The sequence below is a fragment of the Castanea sativa genome, chromosome 11 (genome assembly GCF_040712315.1).
Source record: "Castanea sativa cultivar Marrone di Chiusa Pesio chromosome 11, ASM4071231v1".
In the NCBI taxonomy this organism is placed as follows: Eukaryota; Viridiplantae; Streptophyta; class Magnoliopsida; order Fagales; family Fagaceae; genus Castanea; species Castanea sativa.
Genome location: NC_134023.1, coordinates 66003343 through 66020023, shown reverse-complemented (window position 1 = coordinate 66020023; position 16681 = coordinate 66003343). Strand labels below are relative to the sequence as shown.

At 33.6% G+C, this 16681-nt stretch overlaps 1 protein-coding gene across 1 annotated transcript; it reads right to left on the bottom strand.

Annotated features, from left to right (window-relative positions):
• Positions 1–7512: 7512 nt before the first annotated feature.
• LOC142615408 (putative disease resistance protein RGA3) lies at positions 7513–11829 on the bottom strand. The gene is made up of 3 exons (XM_075788156.1): positions 8900–11829; positions 8478–8528; positions 7513–7916 (listed from the first exon to the last, which is right to left on the bottom strand). The coding sequence occupies exons 1-2, from the start codon at positions 11787–11789 to the stop codon at positions 8503–8505; spliced, it is 2916 nt and encodes a 971-aa protein (XP_075644271.1). The 5' UTR covers positions 11790–11829; the 3' UTR covers positions 7513–7916; positions 8478–8502.
• Positions 11830–16681: the final 4852 nt, after the last annotated feature.

Sequence of the window (16681 nt, the reverse complement as noted above, 5' to 3'; positions counted from 1 at the left end):
ATTCGGAGTCTGATGCATTCTAGTCTCTTTAGCCATTCTGGTAAAAAAGGGGGATTAGTTTGAGGGGGAGTACAGCTTGAAGGGGAGCATATTTTTAGTATACATTGGTTTATTTTGGTGGTTTATAGTTTACTTTAAGTGTTTATAACTTTTGGATATTTACTATGCTTTTGTTTAAAGCTTTCAAGTACTTTAGTTTAAAACTTAGTTTTCTTTAGTACTACTTTGTACCTTGGTTGTTATAGCCATTTCTTGATGCTTATCGCTTTCTATTGCTTATAGGAAATTGTGAACTTCACTTCAGTTTCGCAAGACACTGCACAACCTTCTTCCCATGTGCGTGCAAGAGCACCCGATCGCCTTGATCATCTAATCGGAAGGGTTGAAGAGTAGCATGTAATGCTAGCTTCCTATATCAGCCACTCCACATCTCAATTCACCTACCTTGAAGGCTAGATCACTGCCCTCTCGTCTCAGATTGATTGATGACATGATGAGGAAGTCAGAGCCGGAGCCGGAGTCAGATTCGGAGTCCAATGCATTCTAGTCTCTTTGGCCATTTCGAACAAAAAGGGGGAGTAGTTTGAGGGGGAGTACAGCTTAAAGGGGAGCATATTTTTGGTATACATTGGTTTATTTTGGTGGTTTCTAGTTTACTTTAAGTTTTTATAGCTTTTGGATATTTACTATGCTTTCATTTAAAGCTTTCAAGTACTTTAGTTTAAAACTTAGTTTACTTTAGTACTACTTTGTACCTTGGTTGTTATAGCTATTTCTTGATGCTTATCGCTTTCTATTGCTTATAGTTGTAGTCTCTTTAATGCATCATGTGTTTGTTGGACATGCAATTGATTTTAGCATTGCTTTTAATTGTATTGCGTGTCCGGATGATCATTTACTTGATGAATGTTCATTGTGGTCATTTCTTAATGACTGTTCATGTTTGATCAAGTTATGCTTTATAGTTTATATTTCTTTTGGTATCTTGATTGCTTTTTACTTGTTCCTTATACGTACCTTGTGTTCTACTTGTCGTGAGCTTAATAAAAGTTTGTTGTATGTGCAAGTGTTATAGGATACAGGAGTATACGGTGCAAGTGCTTCACAACTTCTAGAATTAGGTGTGAGTGAGTTTTGCCTATGTTCCCAAACTCACGTTTAGTCTTGAGTCTGTTTAGGGGTTTTGTCTCGGAATAGCCAAAGCGGGAGATTGTAAAGTTGTGATTTCCAACTATGTTGTGTTGGATTTAATTCCGTGCCAAATTTGATTGTATTTTATTCAATCATTTTCCCTATATGTATGTGGGATTAATTGTAAGGGATAAGTGTAAGAGATCGGTGAAGACTTAAGCTTCAAAGGATATACAAGTGGATTTCACGACTGTCACGCGAGAAGCTTACCCGCAAAAAGAGCCACGTGTACAGCACATGACTGGAAGATAAGGAGTCATGCCAGGCTGTATGTTTTCGCAAGTGTCTCGCGACTAAGGCCAACACGCGAAGGACCTATGAAATTTTTTGTTTGGCAAAAAGTTATGTTTTGCTTTACTATGTCTTTATCCACACTATATATACCCTCATTACCCACAAATTGTAAGTAATACTTTTCAGAGAGAAAACCCTAGAAAATCAATTGAGAGTTATAGATTGTTATACCTACAATCATCTACACATTTCCTTGTGATATTCCTTAACTCCTACTCTCCATGTCCATATATTTGAGAGGTTGCCAACCCAAACACTTACCATACCCATCTTGAGTGTAAAGTGAGATTTTAGTGCTATTGGGAAGCATTGGAAGGAGCCATTCATTGGCGGATGCAATTGGGCTGACTTGCAGGATTCGAAAAGCTAGAGAAGATAAGGGTCCGAGAAGTTGGTTGGTAGCAGGAGCTTGGAGGGCTCAAGTACATGGGGTAGACTAGGCTTGAAGGGTCTTTTGTTATTTGTGTACTCCAACTTTATTCTCTAGTGGATCAATTTCGACTTGGAGAGTCGTGGAGAGGTTTTTCACCGAGTTCCTCAATTTCCTCTTTGATAACACGTCTCAGTGTTATCTTGTGTTTGCGTCTCTCTTCCCTACTCTTTAAGCTTTCCTTTTATTGTTAATAATGGATGAATATGGTTTAGGGTAGTGATAATGGTTTTTTGCGCTTATTTACTCTTGTTCCGCACTTTGTATAAGTTAGAGTAAAAGCTATCTAGTTGTAATTTTTAATCGTGGGTCTGAACAAGCTCTTGTGTTTTTGCACAAATCCGAGCTTTCACTGTGTTTTAAATCAAAGTGGACAATGAGATCAATTGTTGAGTGAGAAGCTTCAAGTTGAGGCCCTATAGCTAAACCGCACTTATTCCTTATAGAAATTTTAAAATAATTGCAAGCTCTAGTTCTAGCTCTCACATCATGTTTAATCAACCATATGATTATATCCCTACAATGAATATAAGATCACTATGGGCTCTTACATTTCTTTAAATCCAAATATGGTAGATGAATGTTGCCCAAGCAAGCTTGGCTGCTTGGGCATGGTAACCCTGGGGAGACTATTTGGAATAACCAATTAATACAACAAATACAATGAAATTATTTTCTTTTTTTTCTTTGTGATAATTAATCGGTTATAAACTTGTTATATACTAAATAATTTTTATATCTCTTTTAGCTAAATATTATTAGTTATATACTTGTTATATATCTTATTATATGTTTTCTTATAATTTTAAAATGATTAATTAATTGTTTATAATATCATCAGTTTAACCATCAGTCCAACCCTGGTTGAACTAGAGAACCAAAAATCACTCCATTCTCTGGTTTTTGATCTGTCCGGGTTTTAATTTAAAACCTTGGGGCTAACACTCAATTTTCAATTAACTATGTGGCACAATTATTCAAATGAAAGAATAGAATTGTAACATGGCTTCAATCTGTTCATTCAGTCTTATGGCTTTTGTCTCTTTCATTTTTTTTCTTTTATCTTCTTTTACTTCAAAATTGTCCCTTGTGCAACCTCATAAGGCTATTATGGCTTTTGTCTCTTTCATTTTTTCTTCATCTTCTATCACTTCAAAATTGTACCTTGTGCAACCTCATAAGACTCTTATGGCTTCTGTCTCTTTCATTTTTTTTTCTTCATCTTCTATTACTTCAAAATTGTCCCCCTATGGAACCTCATAAGCCACTTATGACTTTTGTCGCTTTCATTTTATCTTCACCTTCTATTACTTCAAAATTGTCCCCTGTTCAATCTCATAAGGCTCTTATGGCTTTTGTCTCTTTCATTATGCACAAAATTGTCCCTAGGCAATGGTTTTTTTTTTTTTTTTAGTATAATCTGTTTTGGTCATTTTTTTCATCCTTTTATTTTTCCCTCATTTATTTCGTTTCTTGTACTTAGAAAAAAAAAAATAAAGTGCAATCCATACACAATTTCTTAATTAAAAAAATAATGTTTTTTTTTTTTCTAATACTGAAAAGTAGAATCAAGGAAATATAAAATATTGGATCCAAGCCCCATGCCTTGAAAAGTTCCTAAAAAAATGGATTGCAAAGATTATAAATTTAATATTATAAGAGATATTATATTGGGCTGGCTGTAATTAAATTATAAATTCATAATATTATAAGAGATTAAATTTTTATTCAGTTTGGTAAATTTGTAAAATATGGCACTAATTCTTAAAATATTATTTTTATTTACAAAATAGTATAAAATATTATTAACTAACATTTTTTAAGAGTAAGTTAAAAATTAAATTAAAACAGTGCTTGCCTTTTTGATGCTTTAATTTCACATCTTCCATTTAAATACAAAAAAATAATAATAATAATGTGAAAAATGAAAACCCTTCCTTTTTTTTTTCCTACATTATATTTATTCTCCATCTTACATCAAAATCAAATCATCAAAAAAAAAATATATATATATATAACCAGAGACTCTAGAACATAAGGGGCTGTTTGGATTTATGTTTTTCATCGCTCATAACTCTGTTTGGATTTATGTTTTTCAATGTCATTTTTGTAATTAAACACACATTCATGGGACCCACGGCTAGACACAAGTCACATCAGGTGCACCTTTTTCTTCTTCTTTCTTTTTCTTTCTTCTTCACAAACTCACTCCAACGGCCATTTTTTTCTTCTTCTTCATTCTTTTTAATTCATTTCTTCTTTACAGAAATACATATACTTTATCAAAAAAAAAAAAAAAGAAACACATGGGTACCGATTTCTCAAACCCAGAAAATCAAACCCATAAACACATGAGTTAGATCATACACAAACCCACAAACATGTTCACCATGGGTCTAACTCCATAGCCGCCGCTGCTTCACGATTTCATAAACCCACAAAAATCCTCCGTGGCTGCCACCCTCTCCCTCGCCGCTGCTACTTCACGATTTCACAAACCCACAAGCAACAGAGACAAAGAAAGGGGCATGAACAACAATAGAAAAAACAGAGCACAAATAGAACAATACCCACAAATTTTTTTACAAATTTCTCCGATAAAACTTAAGGGATCTATGAAAAATCAAGCCTTGGGGTTTTCAAAAATCAACACTGATAAAACATAGAGATCAGCGCTGGGCTGAGAAGGTGGGAGATCGGTGCCGATCAACGCAACTACACGTCAGAGGTGAGAGATCAACGCCGCTGCTACACCGATCGGCGCCGCCGCTACACCGATCATTTTCTATCTTACCTAGGTTTGAGTTTGTGTTGGAGAGTAACAGGGCAATGTTTTGTGGAGAAGAAAATGAAATGAAAAGGTGAAAGGAGAAGAAAATGAAATGGGTGGGTATGCTCACTGACATTGTGCTCAGGCAGTGGGTCCCACGAGTAGTAGAAAATTTTTGAGTGATGTAAAGTGAAAACAAAAAACCAAACGGGTGTTATTGTGAAATTGAAGTATTTTAAGTGATGAGTGATGAGTGATGAAAATTGAGTGAGGAGTAATGAGTGATGAGAAAAAAAAAAAAAAAAAAAAACCAAACAGCCCCTAAGGTTTTGCCATATGGCTCTCTAATCTTGCATATAGCCATCCCTTTTCACCTTTGAGTCTCTAACTCTTCCAGTTCTTCAGATGCTTCAGCTACAACTCTCGGAATTAAATTCCTTTAAGATTTCCAATTTCTCTTTCCTTTCACATTGTTTTTTACCAGTACGAATTCAAGGTGAGTTTTTCCTCTTTTCCTCCCATGATTTTTTATTTTTTATAATGGATATGTGGCTAATCCGCTTTAGATGTGTCTAGCCATGCACAATTGGTTTTCCCTGTGCTATTTTGTTTGACAACTTTGTACTTTTTGGATTCACAATTCCAGTTCGATGTATAATCTTTTGGTATTTTATGGCATTAATTTGTTTTGAAAATACCATCTCTTTTTGCTTCAATCAGTGGAGCTTGGGTTTGGTTCTATCAGCAATTGCAACCCCAAATTCTTTGGTCCGCAATGAAGAGGCTTTCAATACATTCTTGTTAACTGTTAACTATGTAGAAACAAATCAAAGAAGGAGCTGTAATGGAGAAAGGAAAGGAGCTCTTTGAACACCCTAAGAAATAGGCTTTTGCTTAGGTGTAATATTTGGGTGGATTCATGTTGCAAAACATTCATCTTATTCCCATTTGGAACATGCAAATCATGTGGTTGATAAAATGTCTCACTCACCTTTGCATTAGTTTAAGTCAACTTCACACAAACACTCATATTATAGCTAAAGCTGATTATGCCATACATTTACGACGACTTCCAAATTTCGTTTTCTCACGTTGATTAATGGTTTAATTTTGTAGGATTTGAGGATCGGTTAATAGCATGTTGTGTCTATGGAGAGCTATAGTATAATTACAATTAATTCCAATGTCACAAAAGTTGAATGGAGTTCACTATACGTAAATTGCCAAAAAAAAATTTGCGTCCAAAATACTCTCTACTGGCAATGACAAAGTGAGATTTGATGGGCTTTTTTTTTTCCCTTTCTTTTCTCAATTCCTCCAATAGAATTCAAAGAAATCCTTGAACCAAATTTCCCCTACCTCTATCAAAAAATTTCTACATTTGCAAAGATTGTTAATATGGACATGCAATTTATATTGGAGTTACATGCACCAAATGTGTGACATACAAATTAAGGAGATGTTTTATTAGTTAGTTAGTGCCAATAATTTACAAATATTTATTCTTATCTTAATTAGAATGTAATAATGCTGGGCTTTTTAATGGATTGCAGCATTTGGGTTAGTAATGAGCTTGAGGCAGGACATCCATTTTGTTATACCAATGGTAACAGATCATAGAGAACACATATCTTGAAGAGCTAAGGGAAAATGGAGAGGAACAGATGTTGCCATTAAATGAATGAACAATAGTTATTTTACGTGTTGCTCATTGGAGCAATGAGCAAGGAAGAATGTTGAGATTTCTTTCATTTGATGTTTCTATCAAGTGAAAGTTAATGATTAATTGTAAGCATATGAACGAGTCAATTATGAAATTTTCAATTGCAATGTGAAAGTCAAGGTGCCTATTTAACATTTCATTTATTTTTCATGAATTATGATCTAGAAGCATAGGAAATGAGTTTTATTGCTAATTTTCTCCTCTTTTTTTTTTTTTTGGAATCAAACACTCACACACAAGGGATTCTGCCTTTGTGTTTGATTCTCTTCTTAATCTATCTCAAATCATGAATAACTATTAATATTTGTGATTCTAAAAAAAAAAAAAAAGTTCATGATAATATAAGGAGGAACCTATATAACATCATTTTAGTATGGAATAAGTCTAACTCACCATCTCTCGACTCTATCTCTCTACATCACCAACATCAAGTGAGCTTCTCATATATGTAACTGATTAGCTAACATCACTGGTACAAACAATTCTAATTGAAAATTTAACTGCAAGTATTTTTTTGGAATTGCGAAAAATGTTTTACTTCATGTTATTACTTTAAAATATGTTAAACATTCTACATAACCTTCTCATGTAGCGATTTACAACATTATCATTATCCGCGCATCACGCGGGCCTCTTGACTAGTTAAGTTCAAAAGACAGAACACTACATTTCAGCAGAAAAAACAGCCAGCCCCTGCTGCAAAAAGACCAGCTACCACACTAAGTTAAACGGACAGAGAGACTCATATAACAAAACAACACCCTATTTGTTATTGACATTTTAAAACCATTGTAAAAGCTCTAGTTCTAACTCTCACATCATTTTTAAATCAACTATATGAACATTCTCACTGTGAAATAGGATCATTATGGACTCTTGCATTTCTTTTAAATCCCAAGATGGTAGATGAATGTTGCCCTAGCAAGCTTGCACAAGGTAGACCTTGAGCCTTTTCCCATTGAAGAATGGATCCACTATTTTTATTGGGGACAATTTCCAATTGATACCATAACACACAATGGAATTACTTCTTTTTTTTCATTTTTTCTCTTTGTGCAAATTCAATAAGAATTTCAAAAAAAAAAAAAAATCTGGCAAGCACTATCAACACAAACAGAAATATCCAGCAAAAACCCAAAATCAAGACATCGATTTTTTACGTGGAAAACCCTCCAATGAGAAGGGAAAAACCACGGGACCTAGTCCAGTAAAAAAAAAATTCACTATTGAATAAAGAGTTTACAACAATTTTCACTAATACAGATGCTAAAAACTACCAAAACATTGAAGAACCCAATTTTTAGATTGCAACAAATTTACATCACACTAAAGTCAATTTCAACAATAACAAGAACACCAAGTGGGCCTTAGCATTTGAACAAATGGAGAGGAATTTCAAAAGACAAGCTGCAGATTAACCAAGTACTCTTCCAACACTTACTGCCATAATCTTCTTTGTAAAAGAGTAATCATTAAAGAGATGATTCCTATAGCACTCCAAATGCACCCTGCAGATAACACAAAATAACAGCATTGTCATCCCAATTTACCAGCCTGTAATGAGTTATTATAAAAGGTCCTTACAAGCTGCCCTTTTATATATGTTCAGTTCATTTTGTCAAATGCATATTGCTAGAGGCCAATCAAGAACGACTGCAATGACAATGCATGTTGCATCCTCAAGCTAGCCAAAGCTTAACAGTGGCAGGGAATTGTGAAAAATTGCCATGAACCAGTTATTCAAGAGAGACAATGGCCAAAAAAAAATATTTTGTAACAGTAAGTAATGGGAACATAACACATGTACAAAGAGATTCCACTAAAATTGTGTATGCTTCCAACCACATGAAAAAAATTGATGTTAAGCTCTAGACCAATAAACTATGGTAGAAAATAAGATCATACTAGAGACAAAATGTTCTTTATAAAAGGTTTTTAATAGGGATATATGCATATTTCATTTTAGTTTTTCCTTTTGGGTCCTTCTTAATGTGTGAATCAAATATATGGAATGGAAATTTATTCAAAATATTCAATAACCTTTGATTATAGAGAGTTTAACCAAGTACCTTGACTACTCCACCATCCAAAATCCTAAAAGTATCCGAGTTGTATTTCAACTGTTGACAGAACACAAGGCATTGAATTAAATAATAATAATAATTACAGAACTTTGAAACAATTCAACAGTTTGGTTACTTTGAAATAAATCAAATTGGCCAAGATTCTATACATGTCAGATTTTTTATTATTAGAAAACTTTTTAAAACCAAAAGCTTTGCTAAAGTGAGCCCCATTTAATTATATACATTGGTTCCTATATTCTTGAAATCCAAAAGAAGAAAATCATTCCTTTTTTCAAAAAAAATGCATTGAAATCAATAAATGATAGAAAATAGAATTCTAGAAAGTTCACTTTCTTTCATTTTCAACTGTTTTCTCAGCTAGCAAACAAAAAATTCAATGAGAAAAAGGTATATAGAATGTGTACCGGTAGTGATATGTGCGATCTTATGCCAATCCTGACCGGTTTCCTTTTTGCATCTTCTCCATAACTCGGGACAATCGAAAATCTTCAAAGTTTGCAAAGACGTGAGATTGCGCATCTCATTAGGCAGTGATTTCAGATCAGGACAGCCAGTAAGTGTAAGACTTTCAAGTGAGATAAGCTTCCAAATCCACCGCGGCAAAGTTTTCAGATTCTCACAGTCTATAATTATGAGCGTTTTCAGGGTGGTAACGTGTTGAAGACCTGCAGGTAAGGAATTCAGTTTTGGAAGGCTCTCGAATCTCAGATAACTGAGGCGATTGAGGTTTCGCCATTCCATTCCATCCACGTCACCTTGTAGATTTAACTCCTTGCAACCAAGAATATATAAAGATTCAAGAGAAATTAGACTCGACGCCCACCCATGTGGTAGAGACACAACATCCTCCATACCCCATATTTTCATATGTTTTAATTTGGAGAGAGGAAAAGAAGAGGAAGAGGAGGAAGAGAGAAGTATTGTCTCTTGAAAAGGCTTTAAGCTAACGTTATGTAGTGATAGCTCTTTTTCAAGAAAAGGAAACAAGGGCATGGTAGTCATATTAGGAGAACCATCCATCTCTAAAGAAGAAAGACGAGGAAATGAAGGCAGTGACTGGTTATGCTGACTCTGTTGATGATCTGGAGTTGATGCGCTCCTCCACCATCCCTTTAAGTTAGAGCAATCCCAAATGTCAAGTGATTTTAATGATGGGAAGAAGGATAAAGCAAAAACCTCTTCACTCATATCATGATCTGATATATATTCCAAACCTTCCATTTTAGAAAGACATAATGTTTCCAAAAATGGGAGTTTAGACAATGGTGGTAGGTGTTTGCATCTGTAACATTGATCTAAAGTTAAATCAACAAGATTTTCAATGGAAGAAAGCCAACTTGAAAATGTCACACCTGTGTACCACCATACTTTCAAATTTTTGAGATTTGGATGTGGCTGGAGGCTATATAATAACATCTCATCATGTCCTTTTTGATTAGCCCAACTTAATTCGAGTCTCTCAAGATGTTGCTTTTCCCTTAAATATTTTGCCTCAAATTCTAAGTTAGCATCTTCCAACTGTTCTGAAATTTGGATCCATAGTTTTCCTCTGAGGTTGTTTAGTCCATTTAATTCGCCTAGTCCACCATTATTCCTCGCAATGAATAATGGTAATGATTGAAGACCAGTCATTTTCCGAAATCCTTGAGGCAGTCTTAACTTAGAACAACCCCTATTATCAAGGTGCCTGAGGCTAACCAATTTTGTGATGTCCTTAGGCAATTGTTCAAGATTATCACAATCCTGAAGTTTGAGTGTTTGCAAATTCAACAATGCAGTAATTGAATCAGAAAGAGTTTCAATAGGATTAAGAGAAAGATCTAAGTACTTCAAATGTATTAACTTCCCTATGGAATTTGGAATTATTTTAATATTCAATGCATGTAAATCTAATGCACGCAACCTTGGGAAACTCTCAATTAGTGTACTCAATGTTGACTCATCCATGGCATCAGATGCATACTTACCATGTGTGAAAAGAATTGTACGTAGCTTGCTGCTTGCTTTAACCAAACTTAAAGTTTTAGCAAAAAATGAATAGCTAGAAAATGATACATGACGAGTTTTCCAATCCAAATTGTCAAGTCTACAGTCCGACCCTGCAATTAATTCTGCAAGATCATGGTATAAATCATGCATCTTATATTTTAAAGCTCCATATATATCCCTTACTTTCTCAAAAAAATTATAGAGTAGATCCTTGAAGTATTCATCTGCAACATCTTCTACCTGCTGAGTATCATTTGATAATTGGATAAACCCATGTGCCATCCAGAGTTGAATCATTGTCATCTTATCAATCTCAAAATCTTTGGGAAACAAAGAACAAAAGGCAAAACAACCTTTCAAATGAGATGGAAGATTATCATAACTCAACCTTAGAATGGGAAAAGTACTACCCCCTTGTTCAATTACATTTGTTACTACCTTATCTCTGATCTTTGACCACTCGTATGGTTTCTTAGAGTATAGTACATTTGCAATAGACTTTATGGCTAAGGGTACTCCTTGACATTTGCCTACAATCTCCCTTCCATAACCTACTACTGTTGGGTTTTTGGTGTCTTGACTATTTTGAAATGCTAATTTCTCAAATAAAGACCAAGAATAGTCTTTAGAGAGGCCTTCAAGAAAATATGTTGCATCAGCACGTGTAATATCTACAACTGATTTGTCACGCGTAGTTATTACAATTCTACTTCCCTTTGCCCCATTGATTAAAAGGCTTTTAAAGTCATTCCAATTTTTACAATTTTCATTCCAAAGATCATCCAACACAACTAAAAATTTCTTTTGATAAATTTTGTTAACAAGTTTCCTCAATGGATCCATGTTGTGGACTTGATCCATGAGGACTTCAAGATTAAACTTACAACGTTTCTTTAGCCTTAGTTCTATGCTATCATCTTTATCAATACCATTTACTAGTTTTTCAGCAAATGTTGTCACCTCAAAGACATTTGAGACACACATCCATAATTTTAGCTCAAAATGGGTATCAACACTATCATCATTGTATACACACTGAGCAAGTGTGGTCTTGCCTAACCCCGCAATCCCCACAATAGCAACAACTAAGACATTCTCTTCATTGTTAGGCTCTAGTAAACGATTTATGATTTGATTTTTCTCATCTTCTCTCCCAATAACTCCATTATGAGGAAGCCATGGGCGAGTCTCCCTATTCAGACTCACAATACGCTTTACAGTATTGCGTTCTTTCCAGTGAAACTTTTCCCTATCTTTGGCTATTACATCTAGTTCCTGACTCAGTTTAATTATTTTAAGACTCATCTTATGACGTCCAAAAACAGCTGAGATTAAACTTAAGAAATCGAGTACCTTTTCTGTAATACTCCCACTCGTCTCTTTTTGCCGCAAAGCTAATTCAGTGTAGTACTTAGACTCATCCAACAAGTCATCTGCATCAAAAACTGCTTCCTTGAGCTTTCCGAGCCAGACTCTTTCTTGATTATTGTGGTTCTGTTCCTCCGCTGCATCCTGGAGTACAGCTTTGATTGTGGAAACAGTTTTCCTGATTTGTTCAAGGCCATCTTTAACATTCCAAAGCGATCCAACCTGTTCAAAAGCAGCAGAGCCCAAATTTTCAACTATGGACCCAGCAACGCTAGAGAGGATTGCTTCATCCATTTGTTAGTGCGTAGTGAGAGAAAAATGAAGGCTAAAAGAGAGAGAGAGAGAGAGAGAGGCTGGGATTCAAATGCTTCAATGCCAGGGTGTGAAAGGAAAACTTCCTAGTGAGTGAAAATAGGCAATAAGGGCGAGAAGAAAGCTGAAGGGTGAGAGCTTGAAGTGCTTCAATACGCTAGAGAGTGAAAAGGAAGGCTAAAAGAGCGAGAAGAAAGCAAGAGGGTAATGTTGCTGTGAAGAAGGAGACGAGGAGGACCGATTATTTAAAGGGGGAAAATTTCCGTTACTAGTTTTCCTTTACGAATTTTCTTAGAAAGTTACATTAATCATGCACGGCTTTACAAACATTGTACCTGGTTAACAATTGCGTTTAGTAAAAACAAAGATAAAGTAAGGGTTTTTTTCATCGTGACTATCTGGCTTTTCGTGAAAAATGTGGAATTGGGTAAAAGAAAAAGTACAAAAGCACAACTTTTTCAACAATTTTTTAAACATTTAGTGACAGTGTGTGACTGCATTGATTGTTGAGTATAAATTTATTTTTTATATTCCATTGCATCGAAGTCTTGACCATATCAACATAGACTTGGCCCTTCTTTACACGATTACACTATTTATTATAATATGTATTTTTGCCCCCATTAAACACCATCCGGTACGGCATAAATAATTAATAACTATATAATACATCACATCTGTCAAAGTCTTAAGCACCATAGACCGTCACATCCATCAAAGCCTTCAGCACCATGAGAACATAGACCGTCTTAAGCACCATGTGAACATAGACCGTCACATCCATCAAAGTCTTAGGCACCGTGTGAACATAGACCATGGCCCTTGTTTACAAGGCTGTATATCATGTTATGGATATATGATGTATTTTTTCCTTCTTTACACGTGAGGGGGGAGCACTTATGTTACATAAACATGATGCATTTTCTCCTTCTATAATCTTTACACGATTAATTATAATATGTATTTGTGCCCCCATTAAACACCATTTGGTACCACATAAGTAATATATCATAAGTCACATCCATCAAAATTCTAACTCTATTGCATTAGAACCAAATGTTCTAAAAAAAAAAAATTATATACTAACATACCAAAAATTTATTTTATCTATTTTAGCATAGAATTTAACATTACACCATTTATCTCATCACTTATTTTAATGTCACTGATTAAAATAACCTAATAATAAAAGAACACCCATCATCTATTAAAAGTGTACCATAGCATGTATTAAAATAATTTGGTGAATGACACATGTGATGGAGATGTATTTTTGGTATTCAGTGTTTTAGCATTTGGCACACTTGATGCCTCTTAGTTATTTGATTTCCTTAGACCAACTAGTTATCTCCTTCATTAAAATTAAAAAAAAAAAATAGAAGAAGAAAGAAAGGACAAGTATAACTTTTTTTTTTTCACATGTAAATTTGAAAATAGAATATAAATGAGTTGAACTTTATCAAGTAGTAAGTGTTCAAATTTGGATCAACAATGAATTACAAATATAAAATGTTTAAGTTGGCTCAATAACGAATATAAAATGTTTTAACTTGGCTCGAGCTTGAACCAATCCTTACAATGCTCGAGTTCAAGCTCGTTAAAAAGTTTAAAAGCTTGGACTTGGCTAGATTCATTAGTAAAGTTGAGCTCAAACTTAAAATCGAGCTTAATATCAAGTTTTTGAGCTTGAAATCCAACCCAAATGACAAGTAATCACTACTCCTGATTACTTAAAATCTTAGTAAGATATGAGTTTGTCAAACTTATATCAAGCTTATTACCGAGCCTATGAATCAAGAGAGTCAATCTTGTACTGGAGGCTGTACCAGTTTAACTAGTGGAACGATATATTTCAGTACCGGTCAATACTGGTGTACCGTTTCAGATTTACCGTTATTTTTTATATTTATAAATATATGTGTGTGTGTGTGTGTATTATAATAAATATAAAAGTTTACCATAAAACATTATTTCAATTCAGAACAAATTATTCATGGTTTTAGACTTTCGCATCAATTAATAGAAAAAAAATACAATATAAAAAATAGAAAGCTTAATTGTTCATTGTATACTAAGAAAACAAATAATATTAATAAGTTATTACAAATAAATTATCATTCTGTCTTTACAAAAATTCAAAAATTATAAAACTAAAAAAAAAAAAGACTTTTTTTAAATTTCAACAAAATAAGAGGATTTCTAACTGACACCAAGTATTCATTTGGAACTTCTGACCAATTTAGCTACGAATTTTCATCTTTCATTAAGAAAAGAAAATATGAAACCAAGTGCAGAGATCACGTTGCTTCAAGAAGAAATGACCATTCATTAAAAAAAAAAAAAAAAAATGACCAGGCTGCTTCAGCCTTCATTCATGTCACCGGGAAGACCAATGCTTGTGATTGTGGAAAAACTCAGCAATAAGTGACAAATGGAACCCAAAAATAAAAGAAGAAAAGGGGTCATCACAAGTTGATAGGAAATGGCTTAGGTACGTTGGTTTTATCTTCTCTTCATTGAAACAATGTCAGGCCTCTTGTGACACATTGAAATTATTTTGGGAAACAACCATGCAAATCCGAGCCAGTTAGACTTTGAAGACTTTGAATATTTACCCAATGGGTCGTCAACCATTTTGGTCGTGGTATTATAGATCAACACTCACTTTTCAATCTTATATGCTCATCCAATTACTCAAAATGGATTGAATTATATAAATGGTTTAAAATTGTTATAATTTAATTATTTTATTAGTTTAAAAAACATATATGAGATATACTTTTTTATTTTTTTAAACTTTAATTTATTAAGAATAAAAAACAAGTACAATAATCAGTAGATTGCAACTATTACTAGAAAACAAGCTTTAAGAACAATAGAAAGTTTAACAGCAGAATAAACTGCGAAGTTAAGAGATTTTCTAACCTAACAAAATTCACAATTAACATAATACAAACTAATCAAAAGCATTACTCATGAGATTGCACCAATTTTGTATCACTTGGTTGTTCTTCTTTAATCAGAGTATCAAAACATACTTTTGTATCCTTTCCCACTATGACATTGCACCAATTTTTAGAACTAGGCAAGTTTAAACTTTGAAGCCCACAAAATTACAACTATTTTAGCTTCAATAGGAGTGCATAAGTCATAAATCTGGGTCCAAACCTTTAACAGCTCACCAATTGTATTTTTTACCACTACAGTTAAAGAGGTGAAATCATGTGATTATGTGAGACAATAGCATATACATCTAGTCATGGAAACCCCCTCCTCCTCCTAATGTATTACAATTTAGGAGGGGGTTTCCATGACTATGTGAGACAGCAAGAGTAAAATTTACTCTTAAATTTTACTCTTGCTAATAACCATAAGATATAAATCATAAGTGTAATGTGACTATATAAAACATCTCAACATGAATTATGCATATATAAAAAGAATAAAATTTAGTCAACAACCATGAGATTTGGGCTAATGTGAGCTACATCCAAAATATTTCAAAACTGACCAACTCGATCCCTAATCACCATGAAAAAATGGAGAAAAATGAGTAATGATTTAGGAACCAAGTTGGGTTTAAGAACTAAGTTTGCTAATTAAAAAATATCTTGAACCTGGCTAGCATTGGAGTAAAACTTTGAAGAGTTAATTGTATTTTACCTTATAAAAAATGACCTTTACAAATTAACAAAATATAATGAATATTCTAGCTATGTACTAGTATTTGGATATTAAAATAGTACTTAATATTCACGTGAGGATAATTCTATAGTCTAGAATAATTTTTAAGTAATGCGCACACACACACACACACACACATATATATATATATATATATATATGTATGTGTGTGTGTGTGAAGATTTTGATACTCCAAATGACGTGGTTTGGATTATTTTAGCATGTATGGTTAAATACGCTCAATAATTGATTTTTTAATTATAATTTTTGTATATTTTTCATACTAATGATATCAAAGAGTAATTTTTGTATCACATAAAAAGTTACAATTGTTATCACAACAATTTTACATAGCAGATTTTGACTGGTTGCATGTCACTTTCACATTAACACATTACTTTTTTTCTACCACTTATAGACTATCACATAACATTTACGGTGCTTTATTATGCGATCTTAGAATTTTTTGGTATCAAAACTTTATAAATCTGATTTTTAAGAGATAATAAACGTTTAATTTGTAATTTTTTATTGATTTAATTGCTATGTCTTTTCGTGTCTTTCCAATCTCTCACATGGCAATATAAAAATACAAGTCTACAAATAGCAAAAAATAGCTGAACAAAGCTCAGGGCCCATTATGTAGCAAATTCCAAACATCGTTGTTTAAAATAATGTGAAAATTATGGTTTAAAAAGTGTTGTGGAAACACATATTTCTAGTGTTCATAAAGCTACTCTCTAAAGGCTTCAAGAGGGTACTAATGTGACAAGGATCAATACCAACAATCTAATCTACACGTAGAGGGTAGAGATGAAAGAAGAAAGATAGTA